At 40.1% G+C, this 23,186-nt stretch overlaps 1 protein-coding gene across 1 annotated transcript in view; it reads right to left on the bottom strand.

The window, feature by feature from the left end:
* Window positions 1-23,186, bottom strand: part of LOC128638617 (brain-specific angiogenesis inhibitor 1-associated protein 2) — a 276,667-nt gene that overhangs the window by 51,595 nt on the left and 201,886 nt on the right. The window contains exons 7-9 of the mRNA XM_053690680.1: window positions 17,687-17,839; window positions 16,679-16,888; window positions 5,644-5,881 (exon numbers count right to left, since the gene is read on the bottom strand). Coding sequence (XP_053546655.1) covers window positions 5,644-5,881; window positions 16,679-16,888; window positions 17,687-17,839 — 601 coding nt within the window. The remainder of the gene's footprint in view (window positions 1-5,643; window positions 5,882-16,678; window positions 16,889-17,686; window positions 17,840-23,186) is intronic.

The following is a 23,186-nucleotide window of genomic DNA, read 5'->3' on the forward strand; positions in this document are numbered from 1 at the left end:
AGACAATAGAATAAAGTTGAAAGCCACAGTGACCTCTCTCTGCAGAGACCCTAAACAAAAGAAGAGAATTTGCTCCATGGTGCACCCAGTTGATCAAGGCAGGCTTTCAAGCTACTATGATATACTCACCTACAGAAATTAACAATGAAGCTGAAATTAATTTACCGAAAATTCCTGATCAAATTCTCGCTTTAAATAAAGAGATTACCTTGGAAGAAAAAACTAAAGCAATTAATGAGTTAGCTACAGGTAAAGCACCGGGCCCTGATCAATTACCATCTGAATTTTATAAAATCCTCGTACAAATAATTGCCCCTACTTTCTCTGCTTTTAAGGTATGGTCCTCTAATAATTTGATTTGTTTTATACAATTGATAGATCCACTCACAAATCACATTAGAACATTCAACGCTCTGTCCAGGGAATTCAATTTGGATAAGAAATCTTTCTTTGCATATTTGCAAGCCAGACACTTCATTTGCAGTCAGAATCTTGTTGAGGGAAATCTGTGGACGCTTGGCCCGCTTAATCAGATTATCGATAGATATAGTCTAGGCAAACACTCAATGGCACACATATATAGAATCCTGGCTCTCAAAGATGCAGAGGATAAAATTAAGAAGCTTTTTCAATTATGGAGTTTAGACACTCCAGGCATTAATCTAGACATATTTCAAAAGAGTTTCCCCAGAGTTACGTAATACTCGTTTGCTATAGCTGTTAGAGAATCTCAGTATAAACTTTGAACAGATCATATCACACGTCTAAATGGATGGCAAAATTGAATACTCAAGGTGTTAATGCCTGTTCTAGATGTAATTTGTCAGCCGCTGATCTGCTTCATGTTTTCTATTTCTGTCCAAAGATTCAAAGGCCATGGAAACAAATAGAGTATTGGTTAAACAGATTTCTCCCATCTAGAATTATTTGAGAGCCAGTGCATATTTTCTTCCCTTTTACGCAAAATAAAGTGCAGAAAAAACCATTGATCAATACTGCAATCCTATTAGCTAGGTAAATGACACTCAAATCCTGCAAAGATAGGAAGGCTCCCAGTATAGCTGCATTTGTACACAATATAAGGTATCAAATGGTTCTGGATCAGCATGACCCTCTAATCTTCCAAGATAATAAATTAAGAATGTTCATGGCAAAATGGGATAGGGTAATTCTAGATCAACCTAGGGAAACTCAATTTCTGCTTATAGATTACTTTCATACCTTACCCCTCTTTCTTCAATTGATACTAACTGATGATTATCCCACACACTGACGACAGCATCTTTTTTCCTAAATTTTTGTTTTCTCTCTTCTTCTTTCTCTTCTTTTGTTGTAGTTATCTGAATTGTATTTTATTTATTATATAAAATTTAAAATTTAGGAATATGTCAGTACAGATGTATTGAAGTGAAATAACCTCTTTCTAATTTCCCCTATTACCTAATATAATTAAATATTGGAGGTCCATGTGTAAATTAGTAAATCAGTGGCACAACTCAAGTTGTATCTTTGTTTCTTTTTGTGTTTGATGTAAAGTATACTGTAAACCTGTAAATGTCAAAAAGAACCTGATGTTTGTCTTAAAATGTTGGTTATGATGGCTTTCATAATGTTTTACAGATTAATATCTTGTTCTATTGCTTTTTTTTTTGTACCATCCTTATTTGATGATCGTTTATCTTTTTTAATAGTTTTGTACATCTGTGAATAGTAATAATAATAAAAAAAAAGAATAAAGTCGAAAGCAACAGTGACCTCTGTGGTGGGAGTACTGCACTGCAAATACAAGTATAAAACTAAATAAAGACTAAATTAAACAAGGAACAAACTTGAAAGGCAGGGATAGGAAGTAAAAAATGAAGACTGTCCCGGGAAAGAAAGGGAAGTTGGCAACTATGGTTGCAGCATTGCAGCAGTCAAGCATAATTTTTCTTTTTTAGTTTTTAAGCTTTAAGATAATTTAAAGTTTTCACTCATTAATGAAGCTGTTTACTTTATGATGTGCTCTTTACTATTTAACTGTTCAAGAAGAGTTGCCTTCCACTTTACATTCCGCTGCATCCAGGTGGATTCCGAAAATGGCAGGGTGGTTCCGTCACCACAACAGACTGCCCTTCTGAAAACAGCAGGATGGTTTGGTGGTTCCGTCACCACAATAGACTGCCCTCTGGGCAGGCTTTCCCACTAGTTACAAATAAAAACATAAATTATGCATACCAGATAATTTAATTTCCTTCTGTATAATGAGTCCACAACATCATTCCTTAATGTTGGGAAATACTGAACCTGGCCACCAGGAGGAGGCAAAGACAACCCCGCCAAAAGGCTTAAATACCTCTCTCCATTTCCCCAATCCCCAAGTCATTCGGCCAAGGGAACAAAGAACAGTAGGCGAAATATCAGGGTATAAATGGTGCCAGAAGAAAAATATAATTTAGAGGGCCGCCCATCAGAGAACAAGAGGCGGGGTCCATGGACTCTCCTTATACAGAAGGAAATGAAATTATCTGGTAAGCATAATTTATTTTTTTCTTCTTAATATAAGGAGAGTCCACTGCATCATTCCTTACTGTTGGGAAACTTATACCCAAGCTCTAGAGGACACTGAATGATAACAGGAGGGGCAAAAAGAGAGGCAGGCCCTAATCTGAGGGCACCACAGCCTGCAAAACCTTTCTGTGACGAAAGGCAAAGAATGACTGGGGGATGGGGGAAGTGGTAGAGGTATTTAAGCCTTTGGCTGGGGTGTCTTTGCCTCCTCCTGGTGGCTAGGTTCAGTATTTCTCAACAGTAAGGAATAATGCTGTGGACTCTCCTTATATTAAGAAGGAAATAACTATAGGGAGGATATTAAAGTGATGGCAAGCAGTAGTTAAACAGAGCTTAAGGTTGGGGCTGATGGAAGACAGTAAAATGGACAAAAATAGTTAAAGGGAGGAAAAAACTTAAATTATATTTACCTGATAATTTTCTTTTCTTCTGAACGGGGAGAGTCCACAGCTGCATTCATTACTTATGGGAAATACAGAACCTGACCACCAGGTGTAGGCAAAGACACCCCAGCCAAAGGCTTAAATACCTCCCCCAATTCCCTCATCCCCCAGTTATTCTGTCAAAGTTACAAGGAACAGTAGGAGAAATATCAGGGTGAAAAAAGGTGCCAGAAGTACGAATAAAAAAGAATTTAAGGTAAGCATAATTTAAGTTTTTCTTCTTAAAACGGAGAATCCACAGCTGCATTTATTACTTATGGTAAATCAATACCCAAGCTTATAGAGGACACTGAATGCAAATGGGAGGGAACAAAAAGACGGCCCATTCTGATGGCACCACAGCCTGACACAACCCAGATTCCCACTAAACACAAAACTACTTCAATATAAGCAGGAAGCACAAAAATATGAAAAGAGGACAAGGTAACTGCCCAACAATTAGAACCATAAGGATCTCAGTTAGAAATCACTCTAAATTCTGGACCCCACAGAGCACAAAAGCCCCTGAGGAGAACCAAGTCCCTCTCTCTAGAAGCACACAAAGAAATTGTTTTCCATGAACAATGGCAAGGGGAACAACAAACAAAACTCCCACACCACATTCTCCCTAACTGAAAGAAGGGCAGAAACAAATAAGAAGGTCCGAAAGAACCTCCCTAAACTTCCCGAAGATTCAAGGACAAAAACAGAGAGAGAATCCCCTAGCACAACTCAAAAAAAGAGGCTACCAGGCTGTGAAAGGACAAAGTCCCGTACAAAACACACTACCAACGGAGGAGAGCAAGGAAAGGTAACTTTTCCAGACCACCTCCCATATGGATCAAAAGGGAGTCTGAACCGGAACCGAAGTCCCAGAAGGACAAAAGGATAAAAGGTAGAAAAAGACTACCTTACCATAGACAGCTAGCTTAGCATAGAGAACTGAACACCCATAGGTCCGAAAAAAACCCAGGGAGCAGAACAGAAACAGAATAGTAACATCTGTTTATGCCACAAACGAAAGCCACAGGCTTCCATCGGATAGGCCGTCAGACTAAACGTCAAACCATAGAACGAGACAACCAAGTAGCTAGAAAACTTTCCTGGCAAGTATAAGAGAAAACTCAAAGGAAAGAACCCACCACTGCTAAGGGAAGGTTCCTGCAAGGCCTCCCAACCTAAGAAAGGATCCTGCGAGAGACAAAATACGTGGTCGATGCCCAAACAGAGCAGTCAGAATATCTGACCCCTACTCCGAGCGAACAGTCCTATAATAGAAGCGACTGTCAATGTTCCAAGGACAAAAGAGATTAAAATATCCCAGCATCGACGATGCCTAGTAATCAGATAATAAATCTCCAACCACGAGTTCCTAAGAAAGGGAAGCAAGTAGGAGGCGCGCCAGTCACATTGAGAAACTGCATAGCTCAAAAAACCTGAATGTTCTGTAAAAGCCCTGACCCCAAATCCATACACAACAGCAGATAGAATCACTTAACAAATATGATTAAAAAGTCCCCCACTGTTCATTAACCCCCCCTTAGGAGATATTAACCCTTGATTCCATAAAGATAAAGGAGTCCCACTGAGACCCTGTATTCTATCATTAAATATATTCCACAGTGAAAGGAAAATGAAACGATCTTACCGGAATCTATGCCGTGGAACAGATAGTAGCGACACTTCTGACATGTACTTGAGTGCAGAAAGCAGGCAGCAAAACTTGTCAACGCTGATTGCTTATGGAGCTGTTGATATGAGTCAGGATGGTTTCACAGAAAGACTCTCCCTGCATCTCCGGACTCCAACTTTCATCAAAGCTCTCACTGAGAGGCTGACAGGACTACTTAAAACTCCTGAAGATTACAACCCTCCATAAGAGACTATTCTGTTATCTTCTAACACTTCTCTGTCAACCTCCTGTGACGAAAGGAAAAGAATGACTGGGGGATGAGGGAAGTGAGGGAGGTATTTAAGCCTTTGGCTGGGGTGTCTTTGCCTCCTCCTGGTGGCCAGGTTCTGTATTTCCCATAAGTAATGAATGCAACTGTGGACTCTCCCCGTTTTAAGAAGAAAATTGATAAACCTATGTGAAGGAAGAGTTATTTTAGCTTGGTAAGGTATACAATATATAATAGCCTTGGTCACTCTTTGGAAATGAGTTTGCAGTACGGTTCTATTGCATTGAAAAACATTTGTGGTGCATGGTTTGAGTTTAAAGTGAAAGTCAACCATAGCGTTTTTGAAACGCTAGGGTTGACTGTTGAAACAAATAAAGGGCACTTTCATTCATGAAGTATAAGATACTTCATGCAGAAAGTGCCTTTATTTATTTCAACCGTTCGCTGTTCTTAGCTGCTATAGCAGCCCACGGCCAAAAAATATTTTGCTAAGAGATGATGTTTTCACCTCTTAGCCAATAGCCGTGTGGTAAATCCGGTTCCCATTAATTCCTAAGTTAATTTCCAGCATACAGCAAGAAACAAACACACATAGGGAGGACTGGAATAGACAAGATGTAGGAAAAAGGAGCCCTGTGTGTTTTGCAGATGGTAAGGAGAGTGTGGGATGAGGGAGTAAGGGTCTCTGCCATTAGGCTGGACAACTTTATCATAACTTATAGTCCACAAACTTCTAAAAATATATTAATATTGTTTAATAACACACATACCCAAAGTGGCAAGCCTGTTTTCAGAGGCTGGTTTGCGCGGCATTGGCAAGGTACAGGAGTAGATCTCATTGGCCTTCGGTGGCGGAGGTGTAAAAGATGTTGGCACTACTAGCTGTGGAGGAGACACTTGTGTAGTTGGCACTGGATCTGTATGACTTGGACTCCCCATGTCACGTGAGGTTCTTCCTCGATGAGTTTCTCCATTAGGAATAGGGAGGACCTCTTGAATAGACATTCGCTGCCATAAACATGTAAAATCACAAGAAAAAAAATTAAAACAACAATTTTGAAGTTTGGTAAACTGAAACATAATGTTTTATTCCTACTGTGAAACATACACACTGGTATAAACTGAGATATTTCAAGGTACTTATGTTGGTACTTCATTTTCAAGTACACTGGTGGCAGGTTCATACACAGATATAACTCATATAACATAGGGTTTACCTTTTGATGTAAACAAAATTAAGATGTATTGCACCACATAATATTTCAGGCTTTTATCTCCATGAAACACTTCTTGGGTACATTATATGAAAACCTTGTATCTGGTCTTACTGAATAACATTCAAATTAATACTTCTCTTTCAATTAAAAATATATTTCATAGCATGATTTAATAACAATTTTTAATTATTCCCACATTTAATGATGCCTTACTGAAGTAAACAAACATAATCTATGTAAAATGATTACACAGCAAAAGCCATAGTGTATTGAGAACAAGGAGAAAAAAAGCAATTAGGCGGTTGCTGTCCAAGGTTAATCTTGAAAGATTAAGAGGACAGACCACATTTTTGTGAGAATTGCATGAGCCACTTTTTGATGCATATCCCAAATATGTGTTCTGTCTCCAGTCCTTGAAGATAAAAACTGGGCAATTCTCCAGTCTCCCCTCCTGTTCGTTCTTGCGATTGAGGTCATAGCAACCAAGATCAGGGCCGACACAGCGTTGAAAGGCCTGAAGGTGGGAGGCACCGAACACAAGCTCTCGATGTATGTGGACGATGTCCTGTTAACTTTAGCGGACTCGGACGCGTCATTAGGTGCAGCTTTAGGGAACTTCAAAGAATACGGAGTCTTGTCTAACTTCCTTCTTAATCCTCTGAAGTCTGAAATCTTAAACATCACTGAGCCCCCGGACAAATTTGCTGCATCCACGGTGAATTGCCCGATAAAAGTCGCAACAAATAACATCACTTACTTAGAGGTCGCTATCACGCCCAACACCCCTGAAATCATCGACCTCAACGATAAAAAAATCTGTGACGAGGTTCTCAGGGACTTATCCAACTGGAAAAAGAAATCGCTTTCTTGGTTGGGTAGAATAGGAATCGTTAAGATGAATGTGCACCCACGAGTTCTTTATATAATGCAGACAATCCCTGCGGTCGCGGCTTCACACTATCTCCAACGCTTACAAGTAGGCATTGAAAAGTATATTTGGAACGGAATTAGGCCTAGAATCAGAAAGTCCACAATATATATGCCCAGAGATAGGGGCGGTCTGGGAGTCCCGCTCTTAAAAGAATACCAAAAAGCGATATTTCTCCAGAGAGTCGTGGAGTGGAGTCGAAATTCCCAGGATAAACATTGGATACGTATAGATAACGAAATTCTACAACATGGTAATTCGGGGGCGCTGGCCTGGGTCTCTGCCCGGAGTCGCCCGCCATCTCTTGCTTTGTACCCATTGATAAACGACACCCTGACAGTATGGGGCGGGGTGCTGGACGAGGGCACTTACGTGTCCACTCGTACCTCACCAAATACCCCTTTGTGGGAAAATCCTGACCTGGGAATGGAGCTCCCGAAACGTTCTGTGGGGAGAGGCTACGCCCTAGCGGATGTCGCTTTCTCTAATGCCCTCCAAAACAATAAACTCAAAACACTCGCGGAGCTAGTTGAGTGGAATCACGCAATCTTTACGTCCTGGTACAGGATGGTGCAAGTCACACATTTCTTCACTACTTGTAGGGATCGGGAAGCGTTGACGAGAAACAGAACGCCTTTTGAGGCTCTATGCACGATGCAGCAAACACTGACTCACTTAATCTCTCATCTATACCAGCTCTTGCTGAGTAAAGGTGGTGCTGTCCTCCCGACTTATACTTCCCAATGGCATGCTGATTTAGGAGTGGACATATCCGATGGGGACTGGCTTAAGATCTTTCGAAAGGTCAAGAAGGCCTCTGTCTCCGCGAGACTTTTGGAAATGCACTACAAACTAATTAGTAGATGGTATCTAACGCCTCAGAGATTGCAGAAAATTTATCCTAACACTGACGGGAAGTGCTGGAGGGGCTGCGGAGAAGAAGGTTCTCTCCTTCATATCTGGTGGACTTGTCCACAAATAACGCCATTCTGGGAGAGGGTGCTGGGAGAAATGAGCAAAATCTTGGGAATCATCATACCCCCCAAACCAACATATCTGATTTTTCACGATCTGCCCAAGGTGGTGGGAGCGGATAAGCACATACTTCATCTCATAATGCTGAGCGGCACGAAGGGACTCATCCCTGCACATTGGAGGAGCCCTCAAGCTCCGACTGTGCAGGAATGGAGACATAAGGTAGGAGACCTTCTCAGAATGGAGCGCTATCACTTCCTTAAAACCGGGAGGCTGGTTACACATGAGATGATGACTCTAGCTTGGGAGGGCAAATGGCTACAATCCACACTCAAACAACTTTGAAGCAACACTTTGTAAATCTCCTCCATGTAACCCACCCTACCTTTCCCCCTATCTCCCCCCCACCCCCCTTTTTTTTTTTTTTTCTCTCTCGCTCTCCCCCCCCTCCCCCCTTTCTCTTTAGCTGACTCTTCTTATCTTACTCTCAACTCTTTTTGTACCACTCTATACGAGTGAAGACGTCCGACCTTGAGACACTTTCAGCAGCATGGCTCAAGCGTGCTGAAAATAGATTTGTATAACCTTGCCTTAATATCTGATGTCAAATTCCTAAGTTTATGTTTTGACTGACTATAGCATTTTAACACCACGAGCTCACTAGCTCGAGGATACAAGCTCAAGACTATAGCTCTGTTCTTAAAGCAAAAGAAGCAAGAAACTGACAAACCTATTGGACTACCATGCTCATATTATTTTCTCTCTGAATAATCTGTACTACTGATATCTCTATTGTGGTGGTCTGGGCCGTCTAATAAGGTGGGCAGGACCCCTGCTATTTGTTCGAATATACTATGTACACTGCTGGCTGTTATATGTATTTTCTTGCCAAACTTAATAAAGCTTGTTTAAAATTAAAAAAAAAACAAACAAAAAACTGGGCAATTCTACTTGATAGAGTTTTCACCTTTCTTGGAACAAAATTCTGGGATAATTAGCATAAATTACCATAAATAACTATGCAGCACAGCTCAAATTAAAGCTACTAGGACTGATTTTAAAGGATCGTTTATTTTTAATTGAATTCACACACACATTTATAGCTATTTCACTATAACAGGGCCTTTACATTTGTATATGTGTCCTTTATCATCTACATGGGCCTGAACTTTAACAATGCCCACCACAATGGTAAAATACCATCTGGGTGGCAAAACTACTGCTTGATTGGACTAAGTTAAAACTGGGCATCACTAAAATCTATTAGTTATAATACAAGTAATTCGCAAAGCCTTAAGGATCAAATTAAATCAGAAGTAAATGTCTTTAATAAAACTTTATTGAAATTGGTCTAGATTACAAGTGGAACGTAAAAATATTAGCACTATTGTTCATTAGCATCGTTCTAGTTCTGTGCTCATATTACACATTGAAAGCTATTTTTGATCTCTCAGGCAATAATCTAAAGCGCACTAACATCTGCATTTCGGATAATGCAGATGTGCTAAATCCCTCAAAAATAGACTAAGGGGGCACACACTTAAATTCACATCCCATATCGCTTGAGTCCTAAGTCCATGGTGCACTAAGCCAAGGGTGTGCAAGTAATGGAGTCTTCATGTACTTCTGTGCTTTTTTACCACTACTAGTAGTTTACTTCGTGTCTTAAAAATCACTCAGTTGTGTGTTATTCTTTGTGCAAGGTCATGAAAAAGATAACGTACCCTATGCTATTGATTGCCCTCCGCTCTTAATCTAGCTCATTACGTTAAAAAATCACTAATGTTGTTATGTCATTCACACTAAAATTAATTGTTAATCAGAAGTATACTGTAAAATACATATTTTGGGGCCTATCTATCAAGTTCCGAAAGGAGCTTGACGGCCCGTGTTTCTGGCGAGTCTTCAGACTGGCCAGAAACAGCAGTTATGAAGCAGCTTTCACAAAGACCGTTGCTCCATAACCCTGTCTGCTTGCTCTGAGCAGGCGGACAGGAATCGCAACAATTCAACCCGATCGAGTACGATCGAGTTGATTGACAGCTCCCTGCTGGCGGCCCATTGGCGGCGAGTCTGCAGGGGGCGGCGTTGCACCAGCAGCTCTTGTGAGCTGCTGGTGCAATGTTAAATGTGGAGAGCGTATTGCTCTCCGCATTCAGCGAGGTCTGTCGGACCTGATCCGCACTGTCGGATCAGGTCCGCAAGACATTTCTTAAATATGCCTCATTATGTTGGGTTTTTTTTTAATTAAAGGCTTAACAGGACACGAACCCGAAAAAATGTTCTTTCTTGATTCATATAAAGCATACAATTTTTAATACTATTTACTTCTTTTATCTGATTTGCTTTCTTTTCTTGATACCCTCTGTTGAAGTAGCATCAATGCACTACTGGGAGTTAGCTGAACACGTAGGGTGAGCCAATAAATTAATGCAGATATGTGCAGCCACCAATCAGTAACTAGCTCACAGTAATGCCTTGCTGCTCCTGAGCCTAGCTAGGTATGCTTTTCAATAGTGGATTCCGAGAGAATGAAGCAAATTAGATAAAAGTAGTAAATTAGAAAGCTATTTAAAAATGCATGCTTTATCTAAATAATGAAAACAAAATTTATGCTTACCAAATAAATTCACGACTTCATTCCTTACTGTTGGGAAATACATCACCTGGCCCCCAGGAGGAGGCAAAGACACCCCAGCCAAAGGCTTAAATATCGCTGCCACTTCCCCCTAGTCATTCGGCTGAGGGAATGAGGAAAAATAGGACAAACATCAGGGTATAAAAATGCCAGAAGAAATTAAAAAGGGATCTGCACCAAAAAAAAATCCTCACGGGCGGGGTCGTGGACTTTCCCTGTCAGGAAAGAAAGGAATTTATCTGGTAAGCATAAATTGTGTTTTCTTTCCAAAGGCAGGGAGAGTCCACGTCATATTCCTTACTGTTGGGAAACAATACCCAAGATCTAGAGGACACTGAATTAATTAACGAGAGGGAAACTAAAGAAAAAACGTGGACCCTAAGCTGAGGGCACCACAGCCTGCAATACCTTTCTCCCAAAAGCTGCTTCAACCGAAGCAAAAACATTAAATTTGTCGAATTTAGAAAAAGTATGTAAGGAGGACCAGGTAGCCGCCTTACAAATCTGATCCATAGAGGCTTTATTCTTAAAATTCCAGGAAGAAGCAACTGCCCTAGTTGAATGAGCTGTTATCCTCTCAGGAGGCTGTTGACCCGCTGTTATCCTCTCAGGAGGCTGTTGATCTAGTCTCATAAGCTAAGCAGATGATACTCCTCAACCAAAAAGACAAGGAAGTCACAGTGGCCTTCTGGCCCTTGCGCCTACCTGCATAAAGAAAAACAAGGATGATGATTGTCTGAACTCCTTAGTAGCCTGAAGAAAACATCAAGGCACGAACAACATCCATATTGTGGAGCAACCGTTCCTTTGTAGAGGAAGGATTTGGACAAAGGGAAGAAACCACAATCTCCTGATTGATGTTGCGATCGGACACAACCTTAGAAAGGAACCCAAACTTCATACGTAACACCGCCTTGTCTGCATGAAACACAAGGTAGGAGGAACCATACTGTAAAGCAGAAATCTAAGAGACTCTGCAAGCCGAGGCAATAGCCAACAAAAACAAAACTTTCCAGGATAATAACCTAATATCAACAGAATGCATGGGCTCAAATGGAGCCTGTTGCAAAACACGAAGAACAAGATTGAGGCTCCAGGGTGGAGCAACAGGTTTAAATAAAGGTCTGATTCTAGTCAGAGCCTTAGAGTGCCATAAAACAGGTTGAGATCTGTGCATATCCTATAAAAATTGTTTAAAAATTGCTGGCAAGTATTTTAAAATAATTTTCAAATATAAGCAAAATTAATTACATAGCTAAACTGCCTGGAGCAGCTAACTCCACCCCTCTTATCAGTGTTTAGACACAGACATTGTATTTCAACTGAGTTCACAGCTTCTAGGCATGCTCCAACAGATAATCCCTATTCACTTTTGCATTTTACCAAAAAAACAATAAACATAGATACAGCCATAAAAGGAATTGTGTGGGGGGAGTTAGAGCTTTACAATTCAGAAACTAAGAAGAAAGGGTTAATGGCAAAGCACTGCAGTATCAATTTGCAGGTAAAGTAATTAAAGTACATATTATATTATTTTGTCTCTATCCCAACTTGTTTTATGTCCCTTTAACAAAGGATTGTATGTCCGGAAGATTAGCTAATCTCTTGTGCAACAAGACTGATTAAGCCAATATCTGGCCCTTCAGAGAGCTGGCAGAAAGGCTCTTTTCTAAAATTCTAGCAACCGTCACTTTTTGCCATGGAAAACTGCGTTCCTCACACCAGTGTAGATAAGTCCTCCACACCTTATGGTAGATGCGTTGAATAACTGGCTTACGAGCCTGAATCAATGTGTCTATGACACTATCAGAGAATCCTCTTTTGGACAGGACTAAACGTTCAATCTCCACGCAGTCAGCCTCAGAGAATCTAGGTTTTGGTGTAGGAAGGGTCCCTGAATCACAAGGTCCTTCTGATAAGCTAACCTCCAAGGAGGAGACAATGTTATTCTCACCAGATCTGCAAACCAGGAATTACTGGGGCTTGCTCCTGTTTGATATGAACCACTACACGAGGGAGCAGAGCCAATGGAGGAAAGAGATATATGAGTCTGAACCTCCATGGAACCGCCAACGTGTCTATTATCTCTGCTTGAGGATCCCTCAATCTCGACCCGTACCTGGGTAGCTTGGCATTTAGACGAGAAGCCATGAGATCGATCTCTGGCATTCCCCATCTGAGACAAAGCTCTGCAAACACCTCGGGTGGAGAGACCATTCTCCCGGATGAAAAGATTGCCTGCTGAGGAAGTCCGCTTCCCAGTTGTCCACCCCCGGAATGTGGATCTCTGAGAGACGACAGTTGTAAGCTTCTGCACATTTTAAGATTAAGGAAACCTCCTTCATCGCCAGAGAACTCATTGTTCCTCCTTGATGCTTGATGTAAGTGACTGAGGTTATATTGTCTGATAAAAATCTGATATGCCGGGTCGAACCCAGTTGAGGCCATGCTTTTAACGCATGGTGGATCGCACTTAGTTCCAGAATGTTGATCGGAAGGGGAGATTCTTCCTGAGACCACAGCTCCTGAGCCTTCCTGGGACCCCAGATGGGTCCCAGCCTGAAAGGCTGGCATCCATAGTCACAGTCTCAAGAAGCATGTGCCTATCAACAGGTGATCTTGACAAAGCCACCAACAGTGAGAGTCTCTCGTTAGGTTGTCCAACACAATCACCTGAGACGGATCTGAATGATTACCGTTCCATTGTTTCAGCATACATAGATGTAGAAGTCTGAGATGAAATCTGGAAAAAAGAATAATGTCCATACAGGACACCATGAGTCCAATTACTTCTATGCACTGGGTCATAGAAGTTCTTCTGCCAAAGAAAAAGATGGAGCCTGTACCAAGATATCGTCCAGGTAAGGGGCTACCGGGATACCTTGAGCTCTGGCTACAGCTAGAAGAGTGCCCAAAACCTTTGTAAATATCCTGGGAGCAGCAGCTAAGGCAAACGGCAAAACTGGAAATGCTGATCCAGAAACGCAAATCTCAGGAACTGAAAGTGATCTTGATGAATCGGGGCATGCAGGTATGCGTCCTTCAGATCTATTGTAGTCATAAATTGTCCCTCCTGTATTAGAGGAAGAATCGATCTAATGGTCTCCATTTTGAAAGAGGGGACTCTGAGAAATTTGTTGAGAAACTTTAAATCTAAAATTGGTCTGAAAGTTCCTTCCTTCTTCACAAGAGGTTGGAATAGAACCCTAGTCCTCTTTCTGAGACAGGCACCGGGACTATTACTCCCAAGAAAGATAGATCCTGGACACAATCTAAAAAGGCTGTCCTCTTCTCTGGTCTTGAAGATATCCTGGAGAGTAGGAACCTGCCCCTGGGAGGATGTGACTTGAATCCTATTCTGTATCCTTGAGATACAAAATCTAACACACAAGGGTCCAGTAGGTTCTGAAACCAGGCGTCTGAGAAGAAAGACAGTCTGCCTCCTACACGTTCCGATCCCGGATCGGGGACCGTCCCTTCATGCAGATTTGTTATCTGCCAGTTTCTTAGTCTGCTTGGATTTGTTCCAACACTGAGAAGGTTTCCAAGTGCCCTAGGACTGCTCAGGTTTGGAAGATGATTGATTTCTTTGGGCTTGTCTGAAAGAAAGGAACGGAAATTGGAAGACTGGGGTCCCTTCCCTTAGATCTGTTCTTCTTGTCCTGGGGAAGGAAAGCACCTTTCCCTCTAGTAATAGTAGAAATTATGGAGTCCAATCCTGGACCGAATAAAATCTTCCCCTTAAATGGAAGAGAAAGGTCATATCAGCTGACCAAGACTTCAACCAGAGGGCCCTGCGTGCCAGGACCGCAAAACCTGAAGCTTTGGCATTCAGGCGAATAATCTGCATGTTCACATCACAGATAAAGGAATTGGCAATTCTCAGAGCCTTAATCCTATCCTGAATCTCCTCAAGAGGGGATTCACCTCAATAAGCTCTGACAGAGAATCACACCAATAGGTAGCTGCTCCTGCAACTGCGGCGACCGCTGCTGCAGGCTGGAAAAGATATCCCATATGTTGAAACATCCTTCTTAAATAACTCTCCAATTTCTTGTTCATGGGATCCCTGAAAGAGGAGCTATCCTTTAAAGGAAAAGTTAGTGTGCTTAGCATGCGTAGAAATGGCTCCATCCACCTTAGGGATGGAACTCCACAATTCCAGATGAGATTCAGGAACTGGAAATAACTTCTTAAAACTAGAAGAAGGGGAGAATGGCGTTCAAATCCTCTCCCATTCTTTGGAAATAATGTTCGCCATACGTACTGGGACCGGGAAGGTCTGTGGGGCCTTCTTGTCTTCATTGATTCTATCTAGTTTTAGAATTTGTGGTTCCTATGGGAGCTTAGCTTCAGGAACCTCTAAGGTAGATAAAACTTCCTTTAAAAGGAAGCGCAGATGTTCAATTTTAAATCTAAAGAGGGTTCCTCTGAAAGAGTTGGCTTAGTTTCAGAAATCTCTGACTCCGACAGTTCACCCTCTGACGCTACCGAGGTTAAATCATCCTCAGAGAGTTGAGACATACTAGTCAAGTCAGACTGAAAGTTAGATAAAAAAAACACCTCCTGTATGAGGATTAGGCGTGGCGTGGGGAACTGCATGTGAAACAGGGTTAAAAACAGGTTGTGGAATGAGGGTAGGCATCTCCAGAACAACTAAGTCCTGAGAGGTAGATGACTCAGAGGGGCTAAATTTATCAGAAGGGTTAATATTCTTTGCTCCCTTCTGAGACTTAAGAACATCACCTAAGCAATTGGAACAGAGTTGTGCAGGGGGGGCATATTAAGGTCTCTTCACAATACAGGCAGTTATTAGTAATAGACACTGACGGTATAGAACCCACTATAGAGATAATTGCAGAGACCTCCGTCGTTTGAGAATATGTCCCACACAAGGATCGAAAAATCTACAAAAAGTGGCACCTTTATTCCACACCAGTGGCTCGGGCAACTCACTGCCTCCTAGGGACTCAGATTACCCAAATGGAACTCCCCGTCGTAGAGAAGCCTTGCTGCAGACCGGATCACTAATGCGGAAGTAAAGCGCACCCGATAACGTGGTCGCAATAGGAGCCGCCCCTGCTAACTCAGAAAAGCGCGCGTAATAATAGAAAACTGCGCAACAGTCAAAGCGAATTTAAACGGGTTTGATAGGAAAATCTTCTTGCCTTATAATGTTATCAGTCACAAACGTAACCTAACCCTTCACAAGTGCTCCTGATATATTAAGCAGCACTAAGTCCCCAAAACTGTTCTCTCTTCCCATCTCCAGATATAAGGAGAATAAAAAAAAAAACAGATCCTATATAGGGCTTACGTATCACACTGTGATCAACAGGAGTCCTGTAAAGCTGAAGGGAAGATAAGCCCTATTAGGAACTATCCCCTAGCTATTAAAAAACGGACTTACCATTTACGATCGATTTGCTGTTGAACAGACCCAGCATTTCAGAGTGTGACAGTCCTCTGTGGAAATTCTGACAGGGACCTAAGTGCAAAAGGGGAAACAGTATAACTCATTAACACTGGTTCCCCAAGGAGCTGTTAGATAAACAGTCTAGATGCCATCACAGAAAAAACTTTCTCTGTATCTCCAGACTCTAACTCACATCAATACACTCACTGAGAGATTTACATTACTACTTCAAGTACCAGTCCTCTTCTTGAAGGGAAAATACCCTTTAAAGGACTATCTTCTTTCTTCTAACACTTTCTCTGCCATCCTCCTCTAGTGACAAAAGGCAAAGAATGACTGGGGGGGATGGGGGAAGTGGGAGGGATATTTAAGCCTTTGGCTGGGGTGCCTTTGCCTCCTCCTGGTGGCCATATGATGTATGATGTATCCCAACAGTAAGGAATGAAGTCGTGGACTCTCCCTGCCTTTGGAAAGAAAGTAAAATTTTTGGTTTCATGTCCCTTTAAATAACTACCACCAAAATTCAAACATTTGTACAATACAGAAGGCATTTTTAACTTTAATATTGAGAAGTAACCAAATGTGAGCATAACTTAGACATTTTTATTATTAGGGAAAGGACCAAACTTACATGATTCAAGGAAAGGCCGCCACCTATGAGAGGAGCCAGTTCTGGAGGGACGTCTAGTGGTTTGGTGCTTGGTACTGGATTAGAAATAACTGGCTCTGCTGAGCTGTTTGCCGTTTGTTTCACCAAAACCAAGGCTCGTTCAGGAAGTTTAGTAGGCTGTGTACATGACTGTTGCCAGGATGGGAGCTTGGCAGTTAACAGTTCCTTTACCTATAAAAATGGACAAAACAAACATATTAACATTATGGTAACTCCAAGTGCAATTTTAGAGGACTCAACATTTTGTAAGATACAAAAATAACTTTTTTTTTTACTTCTGAGAATTTACAATTCTGTGAACAAAATAATGAAATATATCAAATACCGAATACCAGAGGTTGTTAACAGTTAAAACAGCCTGTGATGATTATTTGGAATAGCTATATGATTATTTTGAATGTATTTATTGGCAAACAAATGACTATTGTGACATAGGGGTCTATTCCATTTTTTTTTTTGCATATTGGTTGTTTTTTTCCATTAACAAAGTGATCACAATCTTTCTAAATCAAACACAGCTGAGTTTGTTAACTCACACAATATTCAATCGCTATTTTCCAACCATGGAAATACAGATAATGGATACCAATCACTAAAAATTTGGTATGCGTTAAATGCATATAAATATATAAATGTCTATACCAACCACTGCGGAGAGACTATAAAATAATTCTGAATATAGGTTTAATGAATCTATACCATATATTAATAATACATCTAAAATGGTGTATGTGATCATTTCAGAGTCTATTATGCATGCACAATGTAATACTATTATTCCAAATCATCTTGGAACATTGGCAAATATGGCAGGAGGGACAGCTTTGCATGTTATTTTTTCTTGGATTGTGATTGCTCTGAACTTGAAAAAACATTAGATAAACAGGATTGGAAAAATTGCAATCTACCCATAGTCTTTTAATAAAAGGGGTCTATATAGACCGTACGTTCTTCCTGCCTCATACCTACCTTACTGTGATAGGCACTGAAATGTTTGGACACTGCACACTGTCGATCGACAAGAAAAGAGTAACGGCGCCGTTCTTCTGTAAGCGCAGCTTTGTAACCATCTGCTACAAACTGGTCTAGCTCACATTGCTTGGTGCTCATGATTTCAACATACTGTAAATGAAATTTAGAATTTAAAAGAAATGCATTTAAACGTATGATACCATATTTAAACGTGACACGGTTTATCTATGCTTAAAGTGATTGTAAACATTAATGAATTAAAGCCCAGGATAAAAAAATATCTTAAAAACAGGGGCACTTTAATTAAATAAAGTTTACAAAGACGCTTATTTTTTAAAATACTTACCTTTCCGTTATGGTAAACATAATGCCGATCCTCCGCTTACATCTCCTGCTATATTTAGCATATGGATGACGAATCCAGCTTCCTGTAATCGTTGCGTGCTCCCTTTGGCATCTAGCGCATGGGACACGCAATGATTGGAGGAAGCCGGATTTGTCATCCATATGCTAAATACAGCAGGAAATGTAAGCGGGGGACCGGCGTTATGTTTACCATAACGCAAAGGTATTTTAAAAAATAAGAGTCTTTGTAAACTTTAATAAATTAAAGTGCCCCTGTTTTTAAGATATTTTTTTTTTAACATGGGCTTTAATTCATTAAAGTTTACAATCACTTTCATCAACAATTTTATATATCAAAGATAAGTTTGTTGTCTCAAAACAGGCAAACTTCAGTGTCCATCAGTCATCCTCAAACATTTAAGTTACTACATTCTATTGTTGTCACGCCGTATCCCACGAGCGTTACAATTGTTGTACATTACCTGTATTAAGCATTCAAACTAGATGATAAAATATCAACTGCCTAAGTGCACTGACATCAGCATAGTGGGCTCTCAGAGAACCTGATTCAGTGGATAATAACAGAGATCAAACAATTTTTTCCAAAATAAAATCATACGACTGAAGAAAAGTACTAATTTTAAGCACTTCTAACTAAAAACTATAAACTCATTTTAAACTCCATATTTATAGATAAATATGACAAAAACATGAAAGCATTAAAGGGACATTTTAACTAAAATAATTTCTGTAGAGTTTATGAAAGAGTCCCAAGTTCATATTAAACCCAAGAAAAGTTGAGTATCTAAGTAAATATGGGGCTAGAAATGTCCTCTACTTTACTAGGCTATAAATAAATGCAGAACATAAGCAAGAACTAATTCTTCAACCTATGTTTAAAGGGAATGTCTACTTTAAAATTGTTATTGTTTATAAAGATAGATAATCCCTTTATTACCCATTCTCCAGTTTTGAATAACCAACATTGTTATATTAATATCATTTTAGCCAACCATTGCTGGTTTTTGCATAACCATTATCATTCTCTGCGGGAGTTAGCACAATGTTATCGATATGGGACACATGAACAAGCACTGTCTAGCGGTTGTGCAAGATTTAAATAGCACTGAGATAACGGGAGGCCTGATAGAGCTTAGAAACAGGCAAACTTAGAGGTTGGTTATGCAAAGCTGGTGAATGGGTGAAGGCATTATCTATCTTTTTCGACAATAACAAAAAATCAAGTAGACTGTCCCTTTAAAACTATGCTGCCGCCAAGTAACTTTAAAATTATAGTAACTTGTATTTTTTGAACAATGACATTCAATGCCAAGACAATTTTAAAATTTCTGTAAGCATAGAGTGCAATCAAAATTTACTGTTTGTACACTGAATTCTCATACACAAGTTTTTGGAAATATACTTTTAGGTTCTTTTAAACCATAAGGGAGAAATATAGTAAGAACCACACTTCTGACTTTTATAAACACTTATGCCATATGGTGCTCAGGACACATGCACATTCCTGGGCCTACTTAGATATGATCTTCATCAAAGGATACCAAGAGAATTAAGACAATTTGATAACAGAAGAAAAATAGAAAGTTGTTTAAATTGCGAGCTTTAGTTGGATCATTAAAGATTATTTTTGACTTTCATGTCTCTTGCACTATTCTTATTATACACAAATTATTAATATGAAATGATTTAGTTTAGCTAGGGGCTATTTTGGCCTAGGTCAATTAGATGTCTGCCTATAACATTAGGATTTAGTAGAAAAAGGCTGAATGCCTTCTGATTTCTACTCGCTCCAAATATTTTATTAAATCATTGTATTACAAGTCAATGATACCTGGTAATATCGTGAGTATGACTCCTGCATGCGTCCTTGAATTGTCAGCCATATATGAAGGAGGTTCAAGAGGAAGCAGATTTCCCAGCGACTTGGGCACCACGAAAATGAAATGCCTGTTTGTAGCTTATTATTTTGTAAATGGCTGGCAGCACAAATTACTATAGAATGGGTGAATAATTCATGGAAGTCTTTTGCAGATGAAAAACAAAATTCTAGAAGTTCTCTACATGTTCACCAAGGATTTGTACAAGACATTCTTGTTCAAGACAATTCTTGTGTATTGTCTATAATTGTCTAGAAATCACTTCATGCTATGATTATATTATTGGTATAGCATATTTTTAATGTAAAAAAGACAACTAAAACAGTTATGATATATAATAATAATCATTTTGGCAGAGAAAGGGATACCATTAGGTCTGTGGTCTGTCAATGTATGGTTGAATAAACCGGATGGCACCAAAGCATTATGTAGGGGTAAAAAAACATCCTTCCATTCTTTTTAAGTAGTTACTATTCACTTCTACCTCCCTACTTCAAAAACCAGCAACTTCGCTCCCCCACTTACCTCCCCCACCCCTCATCTACTAGTCTGGCCTCAAGTAGAAAAGCAGCGATCCAGAAGTAATGGTTACCATGGAGACTGTGTTTACAAAGGGGATGCACAGATAATGCCCAAGCCTTTCTAAATCACTGGAGCCAAATGTCCTTTCCTCCCTCATACCCCCTCCTACCCAAACAGCTGACATGCTAATGAAAAATGGAAGAGTGGTGAAGCAAGAGTGAGCTGAGTGTGCAGGAAATCAAAAGCCCTGACAGTATAATGGAGAAGACACTTTTAATATGAGTTCACTATGAAGCCAGGAATGTTTCATTCTTTCTATTTTCATGCTACATTCCCACTAAAATCTAAAGACAATGCAGGTTCCTGCCACAAATTCTCTCTCAACATCAGATCTAAAGAGTGACTATAATTTAGAATTTACAATGACGTGATACTTCATCATTCACAAACTTCCTTTCTTTCACAGGCTTTTCCCCTAACGCAATTTTTGTTCAACAAATCAGTCACAGTGACGGAGTAGGAATTACACTCTTAGGGCTGCACAAATGAAAGACAAATATTCATTTGGGCCACACATTACATTTAAAAAAATGTGTATTGTGCTGTATTGCATACTATGAGACACACGCTCTCCGCTACAGAGCACAGGAGCAGAGACAGTTTTCTTTCCGAGTCCTAGCATGAGAAAAGGTCACACATAACACTAAGGGGGATATTTATCAAAGCTTCAACTTTGTTGTATTCGCCGGCACCAATACGCTCGCCTAACATCGCGACTGTGTATCTCAATACGCTCTCCTTAGTTATGAAAAAAGCCAGCAAAAAGACGTGCACCAAGTACGTGGCGTTGAGAAGTCATCAATCTCGCGTCTATTCGGCTTTTTCCAAACTTTATTTATACCCTGTCACTAAAAGCCGCCACTATACTAAAATGTTTAACCCCTATCCCGCAGCTCCCTGACCCCGCCACAACCTAAATAAAGTTATTAATCCCTATCCCGCTGCTTTCCGCCACCGCCGCAACATAAATAAAGTTATTAACCCCTATCCCGCTGCTCCCCGACCCTGCCGCAACCTAAATAAATGTATTAACCCCTATCCCGCCGCTCCCCGACCCTGCCGCAACCTAAATAAATGTATTAACCCCTATCCCGCCGCTCCCCGACCCCGCCGCAACCTAAATAAACTTATTAACCCATAAACCTCTGGCCTCCCGCATCACTACCACTAACTAAACCTATTAACCCCTAAACCGTCAGCCCCCCCCATCGCCAAAAAATAAATTAAGCTATTAACCCCTAAACCTAACAACCCGCTAACTTTAAATTAAAATTACAACATCCCTATCTTCAAATAAATTTAAACTTACCTGTATAATTAAAATAAACTATTTTAAAATATTAATTAACCCTAACTATTATATTACAATTAAATTAAACTACCAATAAAATTAACTAAATTACATATTAAAGAAATCTAACCCTACTAAATTATTTAAATCTACAATTAAACCTCATTAAAAGTACTAAATTATAAAAACCCCCCACTAAGTTACAAAAACAAACAAACACTAAATTACGTGAAAAAAAAACACATAATCAAAAATAAAAAAGAGTTACACCTAACCTTATAGCCCTATCAAAATAAAAAAGCCCCCCCCCCCAAAAAAAAAACAACCCTAGCCTACAATAAACTACCAATGGCCCCAAAGAAATCAGCTCTTTTACCTGTAAAAAAAAAAAAATACAAACACCCCCCCAACAGTAAAACCCACCAACCAACCCCCCGAGATAAAAAATCTATCCTAATAACCTAAGCTCCCCATTGCCCTGAAAGAGGCATTTGTATGGGCATTGCCCTTAAAAGGGCATTTAGCTCTTTTACATGCCCGACCCTAATCTAAAAAACATAATTTATGCTTACCTGATAAATTTATTTCTTTTGTAGTGTATCCAGTCCACGGATCATCCATTACTTGTGGGATATTCTCCTTCCCAACAGGAAGTTGCAAGAGGATCACCCACAGCAGAGCTGCTATATAGCTCCTCCCCTCACGGCCATATCCAGTCATTCGACCGAAACAAGACGCAAACGTTTTAAAATACACTTTTATAAGAGTATTTATCTGTATTAATAAGCCTGATACCAGTCGCTATCACTGCATTTAAGGCTTTACTTACATTACTTCGGTATCAGCAGCATTTTCTAGCAAATTCTATCCCTAGAAAAATATTTTAACTGCACATACCATATTGCAGGAAAACCTGCACGCTATTCCCCCTCTGAAGTTACCTCACTCCTCAGAATATGTGAGAACAGCAAAGGATCTTAGTTACTTCTGCTAAGATCATAGAAAACGCAGGCAGATTCTTCTTCTAAATACTGCCTGAGATAAACAGTACACTCCGGTACCATTTAAAAATAACAAACTTTTGATTGAAGAAATAAACTAAGTATAAAACACCACAGTCCTCTTACGACCTCCATCTTAGGTGAGAGTTGCAAGAGAATGACTGGATATGGCAGTGAGGGGAGGAGCTATATAGCAGCTCTGCTGTGGGTGATCCTCTTGCAACTTCCTGTTGGGAAGGAGAATATCCCACAAGTAATGGATGATCCGTGGACTGGATACACTTAACAAGAGAAATAAAACCCTCCCAAAAAAACCTTAAATAAACCTAACACTAACCCCCGACGATCCACTTACAGTTATTGAAGTCCCGCTTGAAGGA

Source organism: Bombina bombina, chromosome 8 (genome assembly GCF_027579735.1).
Source record: "Bombina bombina isolate aBomBom1 chromosome 8, aBomBom1.pri, whole genome shotgun sequence".
Classification (NCBI taxonomy): domain Eukaryota; kingdom Metazoa; phylum Chordata; class Amphibia; order Anura; family Bombinatoridae; genus Bombina; species Bombina bombina.